This window comes from Haliotis rubra, unplaced genomic scaffold, assembly GCF_003918875.1.
Source record: "Haliotis rubra isolate DU_JTF1 unplaced genomic scaffold, ASM391887v1 Scf478, whole genome shotgun sequence".
Classification (NCBI taxonomy): Eukaryota; Metazoa; Mollusca; class Gastropoda; order Lepetellida; family Haliotidae; genus Haliotis; species Haliotis rubra.
This window is the reverse complement of record NW_025767166.1, coordinates 148,566-166,861: the sequence shown is the minus strand read 5'-3', so window position 1 is coordinate 166,861 and position 18,296 is coordinate 148,566. Positions and strand designations below refer to the sequence as shown.

At 43.0% G+C, this 18,296-nt stretch overlaps 1 protein-coding gene across 1 annotated transcript; it reads left to right on the top strand.

Moving 5' to 3' along the window:
• The first annotated feature begins 3,258 nt into the window (after positions 1–3,258).
• On the top strand, positions 3,259–17,984 carry LOC124290897 (cubilin-like). Its single transcript, XM_046727738.1, has 5 exons — positions 3,259–3,413; positions 8,932–9,019; positions 10,557–10,681; positions 15,253–15,411; positions 17,878–17,984. The coding sequence occupies exons 1-5, from the start codon at positions 3,353–3,355 to the stop codon at positions 17,982–17,984; spliced, it is 540 nt and encodes a 179-aa protein (XP_046583694.1). The 5' UTR covers positions 3,259–3,352.
• The last annotated feature ends 312 nt before the right edge of the window (positions 17,985–18,296 follow it).

The window sequence follows — 18,296 nt, the reverse complement described above, 5'->3', positions numbered from 1 at the left end:
CTACGTCACCTACGTGACAGATTTCTGCCGGCTACACGAACCAGGGCTGAGATGTTTAGAGGTCGACTGTCCTCACAGACCATTCGAAATCGGTTGCGGGTTGCCAATCTCCATTCTCAACGTCCATATCGTGGGCCAATATTGACGCCGTTTCATCAACGTCAACGTCTGCTGTGGGCCCAACGTCACCTCCGATGGACCCAGAGAGACTGGAATCGAGTCGTCTTTAGCGATGAATCCAGGTTTACCCTCAGATTCGCGGACGGCAGGCACAGGGTCTGGAGACGACGTCGTGAACGGTATGCCCAATGTTGTGTACAGGAAGTCGACAGATTCGGGGGCGGAAGTTGCATGGTGTGGGGTGCTTTCTGTGGGAACAACCGTTCCCGACTTCTGGTCATCCGTGGAAACCTCACAGCTGCTGCTTACCGCAACCAGGTGCTCACCCCTGAACTCGTTCCTTTCATGGCGGCTAATGGCCCAGGTCTACAGTTCCAGCATGATAATGCTCGGCCGCATACCGCGATGTTGACACGAAATTTCCTTCAAAACGCTGGAATCAACGTCATGGACTGGCCATCGAGGTCCCCTGACCTTAATCCAATAGAGCACGTTTGGGATGCACTTGGGAGAAGGCTTCGTGGTCTTAGGAACCAACCTCAGAATTTGCAGGAACTTGGCGCAGAATCCCCAACCACGTGTTCACAAGCATCAGGCAGTCGATGAGGAGACGGTGTTTGGCAGTGGTGAATGCGCGGGGCGGCCATACACGATATTGAACTGAGAAATTTCGCATTTTTATTCTTGTGACTTGACATTCTGTATACCCATGTTTTGGTACGGCGGTGTAGCCTAATGGAACTGATTATGGCACTGTCAGTGTATCGAGTACATCACACAGATATCAGCAATGAAATAATAACAATTTAACCATCTTACCATCTCTTGTTCTTTCATAGTGCCCTGTAGAAAGAATGTGAAGTTTTTTGTGACTCAGTATATATAAACATAATTTGAACAGGTGACAATCTTGCCATTTTGATGTAACGAGATCTCTCTTTTCCTGACCAGCCAAACCATTTCCATAATTGACCGGATCTAAACATGGTGGTGCATGGGACTCTGGAACGGATACTTTCTTTTCCTCTGGCTGAGGAGCTCATTAGTATCATCTTTCACGGATGAAATCTTAAAATACTTGTCAGTTGTTTTTGATGTGCTAGACGCCATGTTGGCATCAAAGTAGCATAAGAGTTATCCCATTTCATGGAAACGGAGACTGCTCTCGAAAAACATATATCCATAACATACCACATGTAAAAAAATGCCGAAATAATTAAGTGTAGGCACGTGCCTAAAGCGTCTAATGGCAGGTACGCTACTGCTCGTTTCACAAAGCGATCTTATCTCGCGCTTCTATTCACATCGTATACTAACATTAACTCTATGTACTGAATGTAGTTTATAGAAGAAAGAAGAAAAGAGTTGTTATAGAAATGTAACAGAGAGAAGCTCGGGAGTCTCCATTTTCCGACAATGTAGTAGAGGACACCTACTGAGTAGACTTGGGTTGTATTGGGTATATTGTGTTCAAGGTCTGGTGGACAGACGATGCACAAGGCTCAGGTGACATGAGAGATGAGTGAGTGAGTGATGTAGGTTTTCCGCCGCTTTTAGTAATATTCCAGCAACATCACGGAGGTGGATACCAGGAATGGGCTTCACACATTGTGCCCACGTGGGGAATCGAACCCGGGTGTTCGGCGTGACGTGTTGACAAGAAAGCTACTCCAGTTAATTGATGGATTAGTTTAGCAGCTTTGCACATGAAAGTGTCCGAAAGAGTGACACGCGATACCACCTTCAGAAAGTGGCTTCAGTTTGCTCCGAATCCACCTCTGTTCACCCTATAGTTAATGTGTCCTGTTACCTTCTTGCGTCTCACAGGCAACATGGGTTGTATACTTCCCAGGAAGCTGAGTATGGATATTGAGTGCTCACTAGATTGGACTGTCATTATTCATGCATTTCATCATGACGACTCGAATCACTTGATAGCATATCAACAATACAGTGTTAACTCTTGGAAAGGCAGTTCATGACCACCTAGACTTAACCAAGTCGACCATCAGCTGAAAACAGTATAAATTCCAAACTTCTCGTCGCAAATAGCTGGGAAACTGTTGATGCGGCGTAAAACAATATCCATTCATACAAGCCAGACTTCAGGGGGTTGTTACTGTAGAAGCTGTTCCCACTAGGCCTTAGGTGTGCTGGTAGAATAATCACTCGCTTAACAAGTTCCGGGTTCAAAGTACAATTCTTGGTGTCCAACATTGCGAGCTTTACTGCTATAAATGGCATAAAAACGCAGAAAATCGTCCAATAGAACAGCGACATTGTGTGTATATATAGATACTGACCCTATCAAACAGCCAGGAATGTCACAAAAAGCTGGCTGTCAAAGGTCTGAAAGGAACCTTCTACTCTGACCAAACGTTGATCTATTTATGAATTATGATCGCCTGCGGAGGTATAGAAATCCCGTCCAGTGTTGACTCGCTCTGTCAGTGACTCTATGGGGTAAAGGTGGGTATTATAGACATACAGTACACCCGTGAGAGGTGTCGGACAATGACACCATCGTCACACTGAAGGCAAGCTGAATCGCCGTTGACTGTTGAGTTCATATACAGAGACAAGTACAAATCTCCTTGGCACACTAAGTCAGTGTTAACTCTTTAAATGTAATTATTTTAAACGCGTCCAAATATAGTGTTCAACCTAATGTACAAAAGGTTTTTGAGATATCTAATTATATTAACTTAAAAGAATAACTGAAAAATGAAATTTCACGTTACAAATGTTAATATAATGTTTAACATCCAACATCCTTATGGCACTAAGAAGGCACTTACCGGCACCACAACCTCCACCACCACCAACAGAAGGCTCTGCAAAACCAGTAGCAACAACTACAACAACAGGAACTACAATGACGTCGGTAACGTCAACAACACCAACTACTACAACAACATAGGTAATTAAAACAAAAACGACAGCAGAAAAGACCACAGAAACAGCAACATCAACTACAACAACGACAACAACGCAACAAAGAATGAAATAAAATGCTGTCGACAACGTTTATAATACTTATTTATTTACTGGCATTTGTATTTTGTTTGGGACGACAGTGAAACTGGTTACGCGTTAGAAAGGGTTAAAGATACAGCCCGCCCACCCGGGATAGATGAAGCAAGACCCCAACACAGCCCATGTATGTATGGTGACTTGAAAGGGTAGGTGTACGTACTCGGTTATATCACAGGCGACTCGACTCGCCTCCAGCATGCATTTCCAGAAGGTGGCATGGTACCTGGTTTTCGTGTGCACTTACGTGATGCCTGCAGGTAAGTTGTTTATCAACTGGTATTCACTTGTGAATTGCTTTATGATCTTATGTGTCTTGTGTGCCTTGGAAATTTGACTCAGTCTTTCTGCTATGTCTGAGACTAACAGACACACGGAGAATGGTTACAGTCGGATAGATATGGGAATGTCAGGCAATTCTGAATTAACTGTAACTCGAGGTGGTACGGTTTTGAATGCATTGCACCCCCACCCTATTTCCATACTCCGTACTACTGCGTGACACCCAGTGGTGTGACTTTATAACACAGGTGGTGCAATCCTCCCAACACGCTAAACACCCACCATGTGACTGTCTTAAAGGGGCGGTGGGGTAGCCTTGTGGTTACAGCGTTGGCTCGGCACGCCGAAGACTTGGGTTCGATTCCCTACATTGGTACAATCTTTGAAGCCCAATTTTGGAGTCCCCTGCCGTGATATTGCTGGAATATTGCTGGAATTATTGCTAAAAACGGCGAAAAACCATACTCGCATACTCCCCCTCCGTCTTAAAATCTTGGATCCTTCCTGTCGAAGGTTCAGTGAATGATTGGCTGACGTCAATGTACCCAACTGGCTTGCATCTACGCTAACTCACGCTCACCCATTTTTTGTCACTTTTCTGTTATCCAAAGCCTATAACTATATAGCTAGTTACATGTGCCTATGGTCTGTTACAGAAGTTTAATGTATATACCAACTCACCAAGATGTCAGGGATATGTGGAGCGTTACAGTGCATCTATACACAGGGCAGATCCGGTTTCCGTCATTGATTGATCGAGTGTTTAGAGGGTTCTCTCAGTAAGACCCAGCCTGTGTTAATGACGTTATTCAAGCTGTACAGGGTGCTGTCAGAAAACGCCCACCTCCAGTGATGGTCATTGATACTAAAGTGCTGCTGTATAATACAGGTGTATGTGATACCCCAGGTTGAAACCTGCAACATGCATCAGTGATTCTTGAACAAAGAACGCGTATGAAAGACGATAATAACTCTATCCCGACCTCGCTGTTATGAATAAGGAACAAAGCCAAAACATTAAGCTTTGCAGTGGTTTGTGTAGCCTGTCGCCTATGGGACTGACTGAGTAAGTGAATATGGTTTTACGCCGCTTAGCAATATTCCAGCAATATCACGGAGGGGGACACCAGAAATGGGCTTCACACATTGTACCCATGTCAGGGATCGAACCCGGGTCTTCATCGCGACGAGCGAACGCTTTAACCACTAGGCTACCCCACCGCCCCCTATGGGACTGCCATCTGCTGCTGCTCGTCTGGGGCTCGCTTGAAAACAGTGACCATGGGCCGGCTCAAATCCCGGCTCGCCCCAATCATGTCTCCGCCAGCACCACCCTTGTGGTCATGGGTTTCACACAAGTGGTGCATCACTCCTGGTGTTCCTCCCTCAACACGCTGGCGCGCAGTGATACAACTGGAACACTATCAAACCGCTTTATACCCAACTCGCCAACTCATCCATTCACTTCCAACTAACGGGGCGGTGAGGTAGCCTTGTGGATAAAGCGTTCGCTCGTCACGTCGATGATCCGGGTTTGATTCCCCACGTGATATTGGTTGAATATTGTTAAAAGCGGCTTAAACTCACTCACTCACTTTAATTAGCGACCCCCTAAGTGAGGATGGTTGGCCTCTTGAGCTTCAGACAGATAATGAAACTAAAACAAGACCCTCAGTAATCACACACACTCAGTAATCAGTGTAGTGGCTGAGGCCAACTGTTTCAACTAAACTGAGTGAATGTTCTTTAGCGCCGCAGTCAGCAATATTTACGAGACAGGGAAACTCGTGACTGGACATGGTGAGCACATCAAGAAGACCTGGCTACGAGTGGCGCCATCTGTCGGACGCCTCCGTCATCTGCTGGACCGACATCCCGTGCCAAGTGTTTGCCTCTATGTCCGTGACAAAGGTGATCGCGTGTTCCACAGAGCGATGAATGAGGCTACGACTACCGTGTGTCGATAATAGAGCATGAGAATTACTGTCTCCTTAGCGCTAACAGCCCACCGTAAAACGAGGCCCATTCAGAACATATGTATAACATATAACCTGTTCTTGTTCACAATTTGACAGACTGACTGACTGACTAAGTTTGGTTTTACGCCGCTTATAGCAATATTCCAGCAACATCACGGCGGGGGACACCAGAAATGGGCTTCACACAATGTACCCATGTGGGTTTCGAACCCGGGTCTTCGGCGTGAGGGGCCAACGCTTTAACCCCTAGGCTACCCCACCGCCCCTTGACAGAGCATTCGGAAAGGGTTTAAACAAATTCAAACATGCACGGCTGTGTTTGTCGTTGGAAGAGATACACATTACTGCATGGTTTGAATATCATGGAATATCAAAACTGTCACTGCATTAATGTTAAACTTTACAGCAAGAAGGATGTTGGAATCCCAAGAACTCGTGAATAATGAGCCTAAGATAACCCCGCCATATGGTTATACGTGGAGAACATGTCTGTAGTGGTGGACGTTCGTCGAACTCACCCAGTTATTTCGTGGTTGGTTTTTCAACATTTTAACCTTTTGTAAATATTTCATTGAGGCTTGCGGGTGAAAGAAATTAGATGACAACTGCTGTTTGTTTTTATATCTGACTGTATGTGTGTGACTATGTCTGACCGAAAGTCTGACTGTATCTGTGACTGTATATCTGACCTGATGTCTGACTGTATCTGTGACTGTATATCTGACCTGATGTCTGACTGTATCTGTGACTGTATATCTGACCTGATGTCTGACTGTATCTGTGATTGTATATCTGACCTGATGTCTGACTGTATCTGTGACTGTATATCTGACCTGATGTCTGACTGTATCTGTGACTGTATATCTGACCTGATGTCTGACTATATCTGTGACTGTATATATCTGTGACTGTATATCTGACCTGATGTCTGACTGTATCTGTGACTGTATATCTGACCTGATGTCTGACTGTATCTGTGACTGTATATATCTGTGACTGTATATCTGACCTGATGTCTGACTGTATCTGTGACTGTATATCTGACCTGATGTCTGACTGTATCTGACTGTATATCTGACCTGATGTCTGACTGTATCTGTGACTGTATATCTGACCTGATGTCTGACTGTATCTGTGACTGTATATCTGACCTGATGTCTGACTGTATATCTGTGACTGTATATCTGACCTGATGTCTGACTGTATCTGTGACTGTATATCTGACCTGATGTCTGACTGTATCTGTGACTGTATATCTGACCTGATGTCTGACTGTATCTGTGACTGTATATCTGACCTGATGTCTGACTGTATCTGTGACTGTATATATCTGTGACTGTGATATATCTGACCTGTATCTGTGACTGTATATCTGACCTGATGTCTGACTGTATCTGTGACTGTATATCTGACCTGATGTCTGACTGTATCTGTGACTGTATATCTGACCTGATGTCTGACTGTATCTGTGACTGTATATCTGACCTGATGTCTGACTGTATCTGACTGTATATCTGACCTGATGTCTGACTGTATCTGTGACTGTATATCTGACCTTGATGTCTGATGTCTGACTGTATCTGTGACTGTATATCTGACCTGATGTCTGACTGTATCTGTGACTGTATATCTGACCTGATGTCTGACTGTATCTGTGACTGTATATCTGACCTGATGTCTGACTATATCTGTGACTGTATATCTGACCTGATGTCTGACTGTATCTGTGACTGTATATCTGACCTGATGTCTGACTGTATCTGTGACTGTATATCTGACCTGATGTCTGACTGTATCTGTGACTGTATATCTGACCTGATGTCTGACTGTATCTGTGACTGTATATCTGACCTGATGTCTGACTGTATCTGTGACTGTATATCTGACCTGATGTCTGACTGTATCTGTGACTGTATATCTGACCTGATGTCTGACTGTATCTGTGACTGTATATCTGACCTGATGTCTGACTGTATCTGTGACTGTATATCTGACCTGATGTCTGACTGTATCTGTGACTGTATATCTGACCTGATGTCTGACTGTATCTGTGACTGTATATCTGACCTGATGTCTGACTGTATCTGTGACTGTATATCTGACCTGATGTCTGACTATCTGTATCTGTGACTGTATATCTGACCTGATGTCTGACTGTATTCTGTGATCTGTATATCTGACCTGATGTCTGACCTGTGATGTCTGACCTGATGTCTGACTGTATCTGTGATGTCTGACTGTATATCTGACCTGACCTGATGTCTGACTGTATCTGTGACTGTATATCTGACCTGATGTCTGACTGTATCTGTGACTGTATATCTGACCTGATGTCTGACTGTATCTGTGACTGTATATCTGACCTGATGTCTGACTGTATCTGTGACTGTATATCTGACCTGATGTCTGACTGTATCTGTGATTGTATATCTGACCTGATGTCTGACTGTATCTGTGACTGTATATCTGACCTGATGTCTGACTGTATCTGTGACTGTATATCTGACCTGATGTCTGACTGTATCTGTGATTGTATATCTGACCTGATGTCTGACTGTATTCTGTGACTGTATATCTGACCTGATGTCTGACTGTATCTGTGACTGTATATCTGACCTGATGTCTGACTGTATCTGTGACTGTATATCTGACCTGATGTCTGACTGTATCTGTGACTGTATATCTGACCTGATGTCTGACTGACTGTATCTGTGATCTGTATATATCTGACCTGATGTCTGACTGTATCTGTGACTGTATATCTGACCTGATGTCTGACTGTATCTGTGACTGTATATCTGACCTGATGTCTGACTGTATCTGTGACTGTATATCTGACCTGATGTCTGACTGTATCTGTGACTGTATATCTGACCTGATGTCTGACTATATCTGTGACTGTATATCTGACCTGATGTCTGACTGTATCTGTGACTGTATATCTGACCTGATGTCTGACTGTATCTGTGACTGTATATCTGACCTGATGTCTGACTGTATCTGTGACTGTATATCTGACCTGATCTGTGACTATATCTGACTGATGTCTGTATCTGTATATATCTGACCTGATGTCTGACTGTATCTGTGACTGTATATCTGACCTGATGTCTGACTATATCTGTGACTGTATATCTGACCTGATGTCTGACTGTATGTGTGTGACTATGTATCTGACTATGTCTGACCGAATGTCTGACTGTATCTGTGATTGTATGCGTGACTGTTTGATTGACATGATTACATGGAAATATTATTGTTTGTTCAAATCATTCCACAGAAATGCAGTTTAAACCAAATGATACAAAAATTAATTATAAACCTGATGAAATAGACCTCTGTTGTTGTCTTCGTCCGGGGGATCAGATTCTGCTCTGTGTGCCAGCATCTTGATTGCAGACAGGTCCTTTGCAGCTGCTGCACCTGATCTGGGACGCAATGTTAGATTATATTGTTAAACTTTCCACTGGCGATTGATGTCACAAATCACAAAACCAACGTGTTATGTTTATTTCAGCGGAGAGCTGTGTGGGTCATGTGGAGTTGGCAGCCACGGTCCAGCAGGCCAGCGTTTTCTCCACCAACTACCCCAGCAGCTATGGCAAGTGAGTAAAACAGCAACGGATTGCTGGTCAGTAACACCGCCTCCGTGGTCAAGTGGACGGAGCCCCTGCTCATTAAGGTCGGCAGTCCGACCCAACGCTGGACAGACTGGTCTGCCAGGCCAAATGAGATTGTTATCGAAATGTATTACTGTCCAAATCATACTATAGAAACACATTTTGATCCAAATGATATAGAAATTAATCATAAACCTGATGAAATAGAAATATATGATAGACCCATAGATTTTCTTTCACCGTTATGAAGCAATCTACACTGAAACCTTGCTCTAGGCAATAAACAAGATGTTGTCATCCATAAAGTCGTATGCTTCATTACTGACTCATCAACTTTAAAATGCCAACTAAACAATATAATAGACCTGACCAGGAACTGACAATTGGCCTGATGAAACAGAAATTAACTATTGACCTGATGATACAGGAATTAACTATTGACCTGATGATACAGGAATGAACTATTGACCTGATGATACGGGAATTAACTATTGACCTGATGATACAGAAATTAACTATTGACCTGATGATACGGGAATTAACTGTTGGCCTGTTGATACAGAAATGAACTATTGACCTGATGATACAGGAATTAACTATTGACCTGATGATACGGGAATTAACTATTGACTTGTTGATATAGAAATTAACTACTGACCTGTTGATACCGAAATTAACTACTGACCTGATGATACAGAAATAAACTATTGACCTGATGATAAGGTAATTACCTATTGACCTGATTAAACCGAAACATGAATCTCATTAACCTGTTCAGAAAATGACCTACTTTTCAGCCGATCCGAACTTTCTCGTGTGAAAATGAAAATAGACATCACAAACAACTATGGTTACACTGAGTTCCAATGCCTTGTTTCATAATAAAATGGTGCTTACAAACGAATTCAATTTTAAACTTTGATAACATCGTATTTCTGTATTTTATGGCGAGGTATAGGCAGCATGACCTTAACTAAGACGTCGCAGACTGCCCCAGTTTGATGAGGTCGTAAAATGATTCACAATGCATCTGGCTCACTGGTTACACCTGTTATGTGCTTTGTGCGCTTATTCAGAGCAGTTCTGTAAGGTACAATGTGATTGATATAATATCAAGTCCGTACCACACCGCCAAACTTTTCTATAGGCAGAGCCTTGTTTTGTGATTTCCACGATTTCCAGGTTTCTGTTTGTCAGTGCTCGCTGTACGACAGAGCACGCTGCACGACATGTTTGCAAGGATTATAAGGAGCATAGCGTTGCAATACACAAGTGTTTAGATGTATCAAATAATACTAATTAATATTTATGTATCCAGTTAAATGAAATGGTCTTAAAATTCTGGACTGGTTATTGTACTAAGTTGCGCAATAGGACGGAACCCAGTCAACAGGAAACGAGACTGCTGTGTAAGCAATGTTTTGACTTGGGTACAGAAATTGACGACTAACCTGAATTACTTATAACAACGGAAGTACAGGTACGTGCAGCATCAGTTCTGACGTTGTCCCCTCTCTTGTAGTGGAGCATCCTGCAGCTGGAGACTGTATCCCACGACGACAGGTTCCCGCGTATACGTCGAGGTAGTCGACGTGGACCTGGACGACACACACGGCATCTGCAGTGACAACCTCACCATGTACGACGGTAGGAACCTTTTGTTTTGAATCTGAATTATTGTCGTTGAATCTTCATAGAAACAGAGCACGTGAAATATCTATATTAGTTACTTCGGTTTCAATACTTTATATCCAAAAGTGTTTAAAACTATTTTATTAAACAATTATAATTCCCTTAACAGCTCCGATATTGAAAACAGACACATGACCTCTGAACCCTAAAACATATGAGTGAGTGAGTGAGTGAGTGACGAGGCATCTACAAACCAGTGACACAAACAAGTTAAGAATTCAAAATGCAACATCCAAGGTAAAGTTATACAGATTTAATCATGTCAGTAAGAGATGAATGAGTAAGTTAAGGCTCCTTGGCCAAGTTATTCAGTTACATCACCACATGTCAGCCCGGGCTGCTTCAGTGGAACCTGAGCATTAGGATGGAGTGAGTGAGTTTAGTTTTACGCCGCTTTTAGCAGTATTCCAACAATATCACGGTGGGGTACACCAGAAATGGGCTTCACACAGTGTACCCAAATAGGAAATCGAACCCGGGGCTTCGGCGTGACGAGCGAACGCTTTAGCCACTAGGCTACCCCACCACCCCGCATGAGTATGGAGCCAACACACCAATGTTAACAATTCAATTCAATTCTTTATTCTCATAAACCACCTTGGTGGTACAAGAGCTTATATTGTAAACATATATACAAATACAAATTCAAATTCAAGATGGCAGTTAACAACATATTAACATTTTTTTCTGACAAGAGATGATAGATGTAGGACATATTTTGATAGATTTACTATGTCTCGAGATGTTTTTACAGATAATATTTTCGTGAACTTTGTTTCATTGGGAAAAGAGGTTAGGTGGGAGGGTAAATATTCTTTTCCTCAAAGTAATTAATGCTTTGCAATGAAAAATGTAGTGGTATTCATCTGCGATGCTTTTAGAAGTACATAGTTGACACGTTCTCTCGTCCCTTGGAATATTATACCAACGGCCCGTCTCAATAGGTAAACTATCGTTACATATTCTAAATCTCAATAATGGTAAAGAAATGCGTTTTGGAAGGAGGAGATATACATCAAAATTGGGAAATGGCTTTAGGTGCTGATAGTGTATACTCTTAGGACTAGAAATAATGTCATTGTGCCAGTTTTGGATAAATTGATCTTTAAGAATATGTTCAACTTTTGAGACCAGCCACTGGGTAGTACAAATTGAGGGATTTTCAAAAACATACGAGAGTCCAGTCTTGTCTAATATGTTTTTAACGTGCGAGAGCCAGGGATTATCTTTTTTATCTTTTGATCTTTGAAGTGGTAAATACTTGTAAATTAAGTTCGTAAGCTTAAAAACACCTTCTTGGTAAGTTAACAATGGAAAGAATCTTGGATTGGAACTCTCAACTGGTGACCATCTCATCAACTCATGCCATTGGATACTGGCTTATGCCGCTTACATCCTCAAGAGCAGATGTTGTGCAGCGGGTGAAGTCTACTGATTCAAAACATTCGAGGGGTTACCGCTTCCCAGTCGACGATGCATGTCGCGAATCAGAGTTGCGTCCCTTAGTAGAGCCGTCAGCAGTCAGATACCTGTGTTAAACCAAGGGTAACGTTCATTATGTCCATTTGTGTCATATATGTGTCAGTTGGAGCCGGAGTAGGCTAGATCAACGTGTAAGCGTTAACCTTGAATGTTACTTATTAAACAGACATGTTTTGACATACAGGTGATATTCAAGGTTGCGTCCTTCGCGTCTTCCAGAAAATAGTTAGGACTGGGTTCATTGTTACTTCAGGTAGACCTAATTACATTATGGCAGGGGGGACCAGTTTTACGAAATTAGTATGTTATCTGTCTGAGGTACATTTCTGTGAATCTCGTTTAAGGTAACGTGTATGATTGGCTTGTTGGTTGTTTTTTTAATGCCGTAGTCAGCAATATTTCACCTATATGGCGGCGGCGTAAATTATCATCGTACAAAGTCTTCATCATACAATTCAGTGATCAACATCACGAGCATCGATCTACGCGCTTATAATACGATGACATGTGTCAACCAAGTCAGCGAGCCTGACCACTCGATCCTGTTAGTCGCCCCTTACGACTAGGGTTGCTGAAGACCATCTATAATCCGGATCTGCACGGGTTGGCAGGACAGTGGTATATAGACTCCAAATTATCATAAAGGAAAATGAACAGAATATGTTCATGCTTTACCTCATCCGGTTTCATTGTTTCGTTTGGTCATTGATATTGAATTGATAGGGCCAATGGTGCTCCGTTACTGAAAGGCAGTTGACGGTAGGCTATGAGGAGAGAAGTACCTACTTATGGAGGAGAGGACCTTGCCAACGTTTCCCACACCAGCATCTGACGCGTGCACGTCATGGTGTGATACAATCCCTTTCTCTCCCTCGCCTTCGTTGCACAATCACTTAAGTCTTTAACCTCCCCACATGGATACAATGTGTGAAGTCCATTTCTAGTGTCTGCCGCCGTGATATTGCTGGAATATTGCTAAAAGTGGCGTGAAACCAGACTCACTCATTCACAATTACTTTATCCATCGGGATGTCTTGTGTTTTAACGGCCAACAAGGTGGCAACACTGTCCCTATCATGTTCAACACATGTTGCCCTGGCACAGTAATCGCCGCTGCTACGCCAATAATGATTCTGCCTCCAGTAAATGATACTTGATGAAACCTTGACTCTTTGACTACTGTTCATACCAGTACAACACATACCAGCACATACCACTACTACACATACCAGCACATACCAGTACTTCACATACCAGCATATACCACTACTACACATACCAGCACATACCAGTACTTCACATACCAGCATATACCACTACTACACATACCAGCACATACCACTACTACACATACCAGCATATACCACTACTACCCATACCAGCACATACCAGTACTTCACATACCAGCATATACCAGTACTACACATACCCGTACTAGCCATGTCAGTGGTAATTATTATGGTAATTATATCTAACAATAAGATCAGGACGAGAACATAGACTATGGATACTCGCTTTAGAACGACCTCAGAACTTCACTGACATTGCGAGAATTATAAGGCTTGGTGCAACTACAATAGAATCAAAGGAATGTCTATGTGGTACAGTTGCTCACGACATTATGAAACATGTTTTTATGCCATGCCAGTATAACTTAGTAGAAAGGAATTCTCTATTTGAAAGAATCTGTGATATTCTTGACATAGACATTTTTGTTAAAATGTGGATGGAAGACGATGATGTATTCCTGTCATTCCTCCTCGGAGGTATACCTGACCACTGTAAGGATGTACTGGATTATAATGTTTGGTCACAACTGATGGTAATGATTAGTTTCTCTGTTAGCAGTTGGGAGAGCATACTCCGGCAATGCTCATAAATACCTTCAGTTCTTTCACAATTCAATATTACTGTATAATATCAGTAAGTTTTCTGTACTGTTGTTTATCATACAAATGTAATCTTCATTTTATGGAGGAAATATAGAATATCTATCTATCATACCCGTACTAGCCATGTCAGTGGTAATTATTAACAATCTATTACACATACGAGTGATAATTTCTAACATTTCTGAAGTACAACTTCAAATCTTTCATAAGGCCAATGGTCGAAGAGGGGGGCATGGAATTATATGTCTGTGTCAGGGTTCGAACAGCAGAAACAGGGAACATTAAAGTGGAGGTAGTTTATAAGATCAATCAGGTCAAAACCAGATGAGAACCAGGTCATCCATTTACTGAAGACAAGGATTATTTATGTTCACACATCAAGGTATGGCGTACCGAATCCCAGGGATTTCACATGTCCAGGAGAATTGTTTATGAGGCATGAGCTGGTCAGCAAAACAAAGCTATGACGTGATTGGTCGGTGTATGCGGCTCTTCAATCATTTGCAACATTTCTGATGACACTTGAAGAGATACTTTTGGCTAGTGATATAAATGGCTCAGTGATGATAAGTGCCCCTTTGGCCCACAGGGTCTGAATAGTTTGCAGAATGAACCAAACTTTTACAAATCGTTAAAAAAATATCAAACTGCATATATTATATGAATGATTCCCCTCGTCAGTCAAAACCAAACCCAATGTACACGTATGTAGCACGGGGGCGGTGGGGTAGCCTAATGGTTAAAGCGTTGGCTCGTCATGCCGAAGACCCGGGTTCGAATCCCCACATGGGCACAATGTGTGAAGCCCATTTCTGGTGTGCCCCGCCGTGATGTTGCTGGAATATTGCTAAAAGCGGCGTAAAACCAAACTCAGTCCGTCAGTCGTATGTAGCACGTGCACTGCGTATGTGAGCTCCGTTAAAGATGTCAACGTGTACATATAAAAACATGACAGTTTCTTTTGCCAGTCTTGAAAAACTACCACACATCAGCTATTGACAGGGTATTCATGGTCGTGCACTGTATTACCATTAAATGGAATATTCATGAACACTTTTCTAGGTGATTACATGCTATGTCCAGTAAATGCATGTCATCCACAGGTGCTGTAACGATGCTGTGACTGACATCAGTGTTCTGTATTTGATACAGGGACTGACACTGGGGGGAGGCTGTTGGAACGACTCTGTGGAAGATCTGCCCCTACCCTGGTGAAGTCAGAGCCCGGGGGGTCCATCTACATGTCCTTCACTACTGACAGTGCGAGGGTGGGCCGGGGATTCGCTCTCAGATACTGGGAGGTGAATGAAGGTAAGGCAGTAATCTCCACTCACTCATGGAATACAACGATGCATAGAGAATCTCACCCAAGTTGCTACTGATATCAATTATATCAACACGAGGTGACAGAGTTACAAATATCCGAGGCTTGTCAAGGATAGTTTTACTTTCATCAACGAGTATTGATATATACTGAACACCATTGAAAACGCACCACGTGTATTAGTTTGAATTTCCAAGAGCATAATGAGCAATCCGTGTAAATTTTACATACTTTTGTAGTCCAATGATTGGTAAAGAAAATAAACAGGAACCAATCCAGCAAAACAGTGAAGTTTTAATTCAGCTGACCATGAAAGAAAGATGGAGTCAAATTGGAAAGTCAGTAACGTGTATGACCACCGTTAGCAACAACACAAGCTGTGCAACGTCTCCTCATTGAACTGATAAGTCTCTGAATAATGTTTTGAGGCAATGCATTCCACTCTTGTTGCAAGGCATTCTCAAGTTCCCCAAGGTTGTTGATCTGTGGGCGACGTGAGAGGTGTTGGCCGATGTAATCCCACAAGTGTTCAATGGGAGACAAATCTGGTGACAATGCAGGCCATGGAAGTAGATGAATGTTGTTGTTTGCCAGAAACTGTGTTGCAACACGTGCAGTGTGCGCTCGAGCATTGTCCTGCTGGAATGTGTACTGATCTTGATGTTGGTTAAAGAAGGGAACGACGTTGTTCTAAAGAATGGTGTCACGGTAGTAAAGGGATTTACTCTGCCACGACAAACTACCAGAGCGGTTTTGTGATAACTGATCCCTCCCCACACCATAATGCTGGGTCCACCCCACCGATCTGTTTTTCACAACACAGTCCTGATGGTAACGTTCTCCCCGTCGATGCCATACCCGTAGACGCCTGTCAGCATTTCGGAAGTGAAAACGTGACTCGTCGGGGAACACAACACCATGCCAACGTCGTAACAACCACAAACGATGCTGTTCAGCCCATCGTCGGCGTTCACGGCGATGTCTATCAGTCAGGATGGGTCCAACATAAGGGCGTCGACACCGTAATCCTGCCGCACGGAGACGGCGTCGGACGGTGGAAGCACTGATCAAACCACGTCGGCCTTGGACAGCGTTGGCGGTTCTGGCAGCCGGCAACGTACGATCCCGAATATGGCGCCGAACAATGTCTCGATCTTGGCGAGGGGTGGTAACACGTGCCTGGCCAGGACGTTGGCGGTCCCTGGTGGTTCCTGTTTGTTGGTACCTGTTGGCAAGTCTTATGATGGTGGAATGATGGCAACCAAATCGTCTGGCAATAATCCTGCTTGATGTGCCAACCTGCAACATGCCCAACGCCCGTTCTCGTTCCTCTGGTGACAATCTTGGCATTGCAAAATAAACTTTACTTGCGGAGGTACAGCTAAAATGAGAACGGTTTTTGCCGACGGTCATTTATACCCTAATCAGCATGTTTTACGCATGCAATTTGTGCTTTTCGTGTGTGTTGTGCATGAATTTTGTTGTTGTCATGTGATGTGTTCCATGATGTGTTCGGGCAATCCGTTCTTTACTGTACAACATTATTTATTGTCTTTTGTGTTATTAACAACATTTCCAACGTTCATTTTCACTTTCAAAACAATCCGATTACCATATTTCAAAAATTTACAGGTGGTGCGTTTTCAATGATGTTCAGTATATTTGATATCAGAAGATACGAGGATGAGATTCTATATATCATCCACAATCATTCTTCATTAGTTTTCATTGATAACTGTACATCTCTAAACACGGTACTGCCATTAGAATTGAAGTGCAGCAGTGTTATAGCATTATGACGTCATCAAGTTCATGACGTCATAGCATTGTCAGGGCATTGTACAAGTGGAACACAGTTTTGGATGATAAATAGAGGATATTATATGAGTGCCCATGTCATAAAGCTATATTTACGACACGAGTGCCTAAATGTTGGTATTTCCCGAGCGAGAGCGAGTGTCGTAAACCATAGTATGATATGGGCACGAATATAATATTCTGTTTATTACCGAAGTCGTCAAATCGAGGAAAATGAACCCAAATCTACTTTCAAACACAGGCTGGCTACCCACCGTCGCCGCCTGTAGAACGCAAGGTCACAGAAGAAACGTAACGTCATAGCATTGTTCATGACGTCACGTCACCATGACAAAGTGATATTTTGCCCTAGGGCATCGTATGAAAAATATGAACCCTGATATTTTCGTCCTCGTAGGTAATAAATGAAGATATACATCAAATAGTGCCAAATTACCTTGCAGTAATGGTATAAGACACCCTGTAAGAGTAACCATGTTCTCTGACTTAACTCTCTGAGCTTGCTCACCGGTCTGTCAGTGTCTGGCGAGCGCCATTCTTACGTTCAGTAAGGGGTTTCCACTGTTCCCACTTCTATATACAGGCCGTTATGATATACCTTATTCCATTCTCACACATGATGTGTCGCCCAACAGGAGATCGTGGTGTGAACTACCCCAAGTGTATACCCGGCACGGTGCAGAGGGTGGAGATCGGTGCCACACCCGTACGGCTGGATCTACCCGACTACAGTGCAGGGTGAGTTATGGGGTAAAGACTGACGTGTCATTTTATACAGCGTGGCGAGTTGCTATCCGAAAGGTTTGATGTTCCAGGCTTTATTGCGTGGTGATATTGAATGTTGAAGTCAGGTGATGGTGTTGTTGTTGGTGTGTGCTGCTGGTGCTTGTGGTAGTGTTGGTGTTGGTGATGGTGTTGGTGATGGTGATGTGGTGTTGGTGATGGTGATGGTGTTGGTGATGGTGATGGTGATGGTGATGGTGATGGTGATGGTGATGGTGATGGTGATGGTGATGGTGTTGGTGTTGGTGATGGTGATGGTGATGGTGTTGGT

Coding starts and splice junctions, on each gene's coding strand:
- LOC124290897 (XM_046727738.1), top strand. CDS start 3,353: ATGCATTTCCAGAAGGTGGCATGGTACCTGGTTTTCGTGTGCACTTAC. Junction 3,414..8,931: donor CACTTACGTGATGCCTGCAG/GTAAGTTGTTTA, acceptor TGTTTATTTCAG/CGGAGAGCTGTGTGGGTCAT. Junction 15,412..17,877: donor ATACTGGGAGGTGAATGAAG/GTAAGGCAGTAA, acceptor GTCGCCCAACAG/GAGATCGTGGTGTGAACTAC.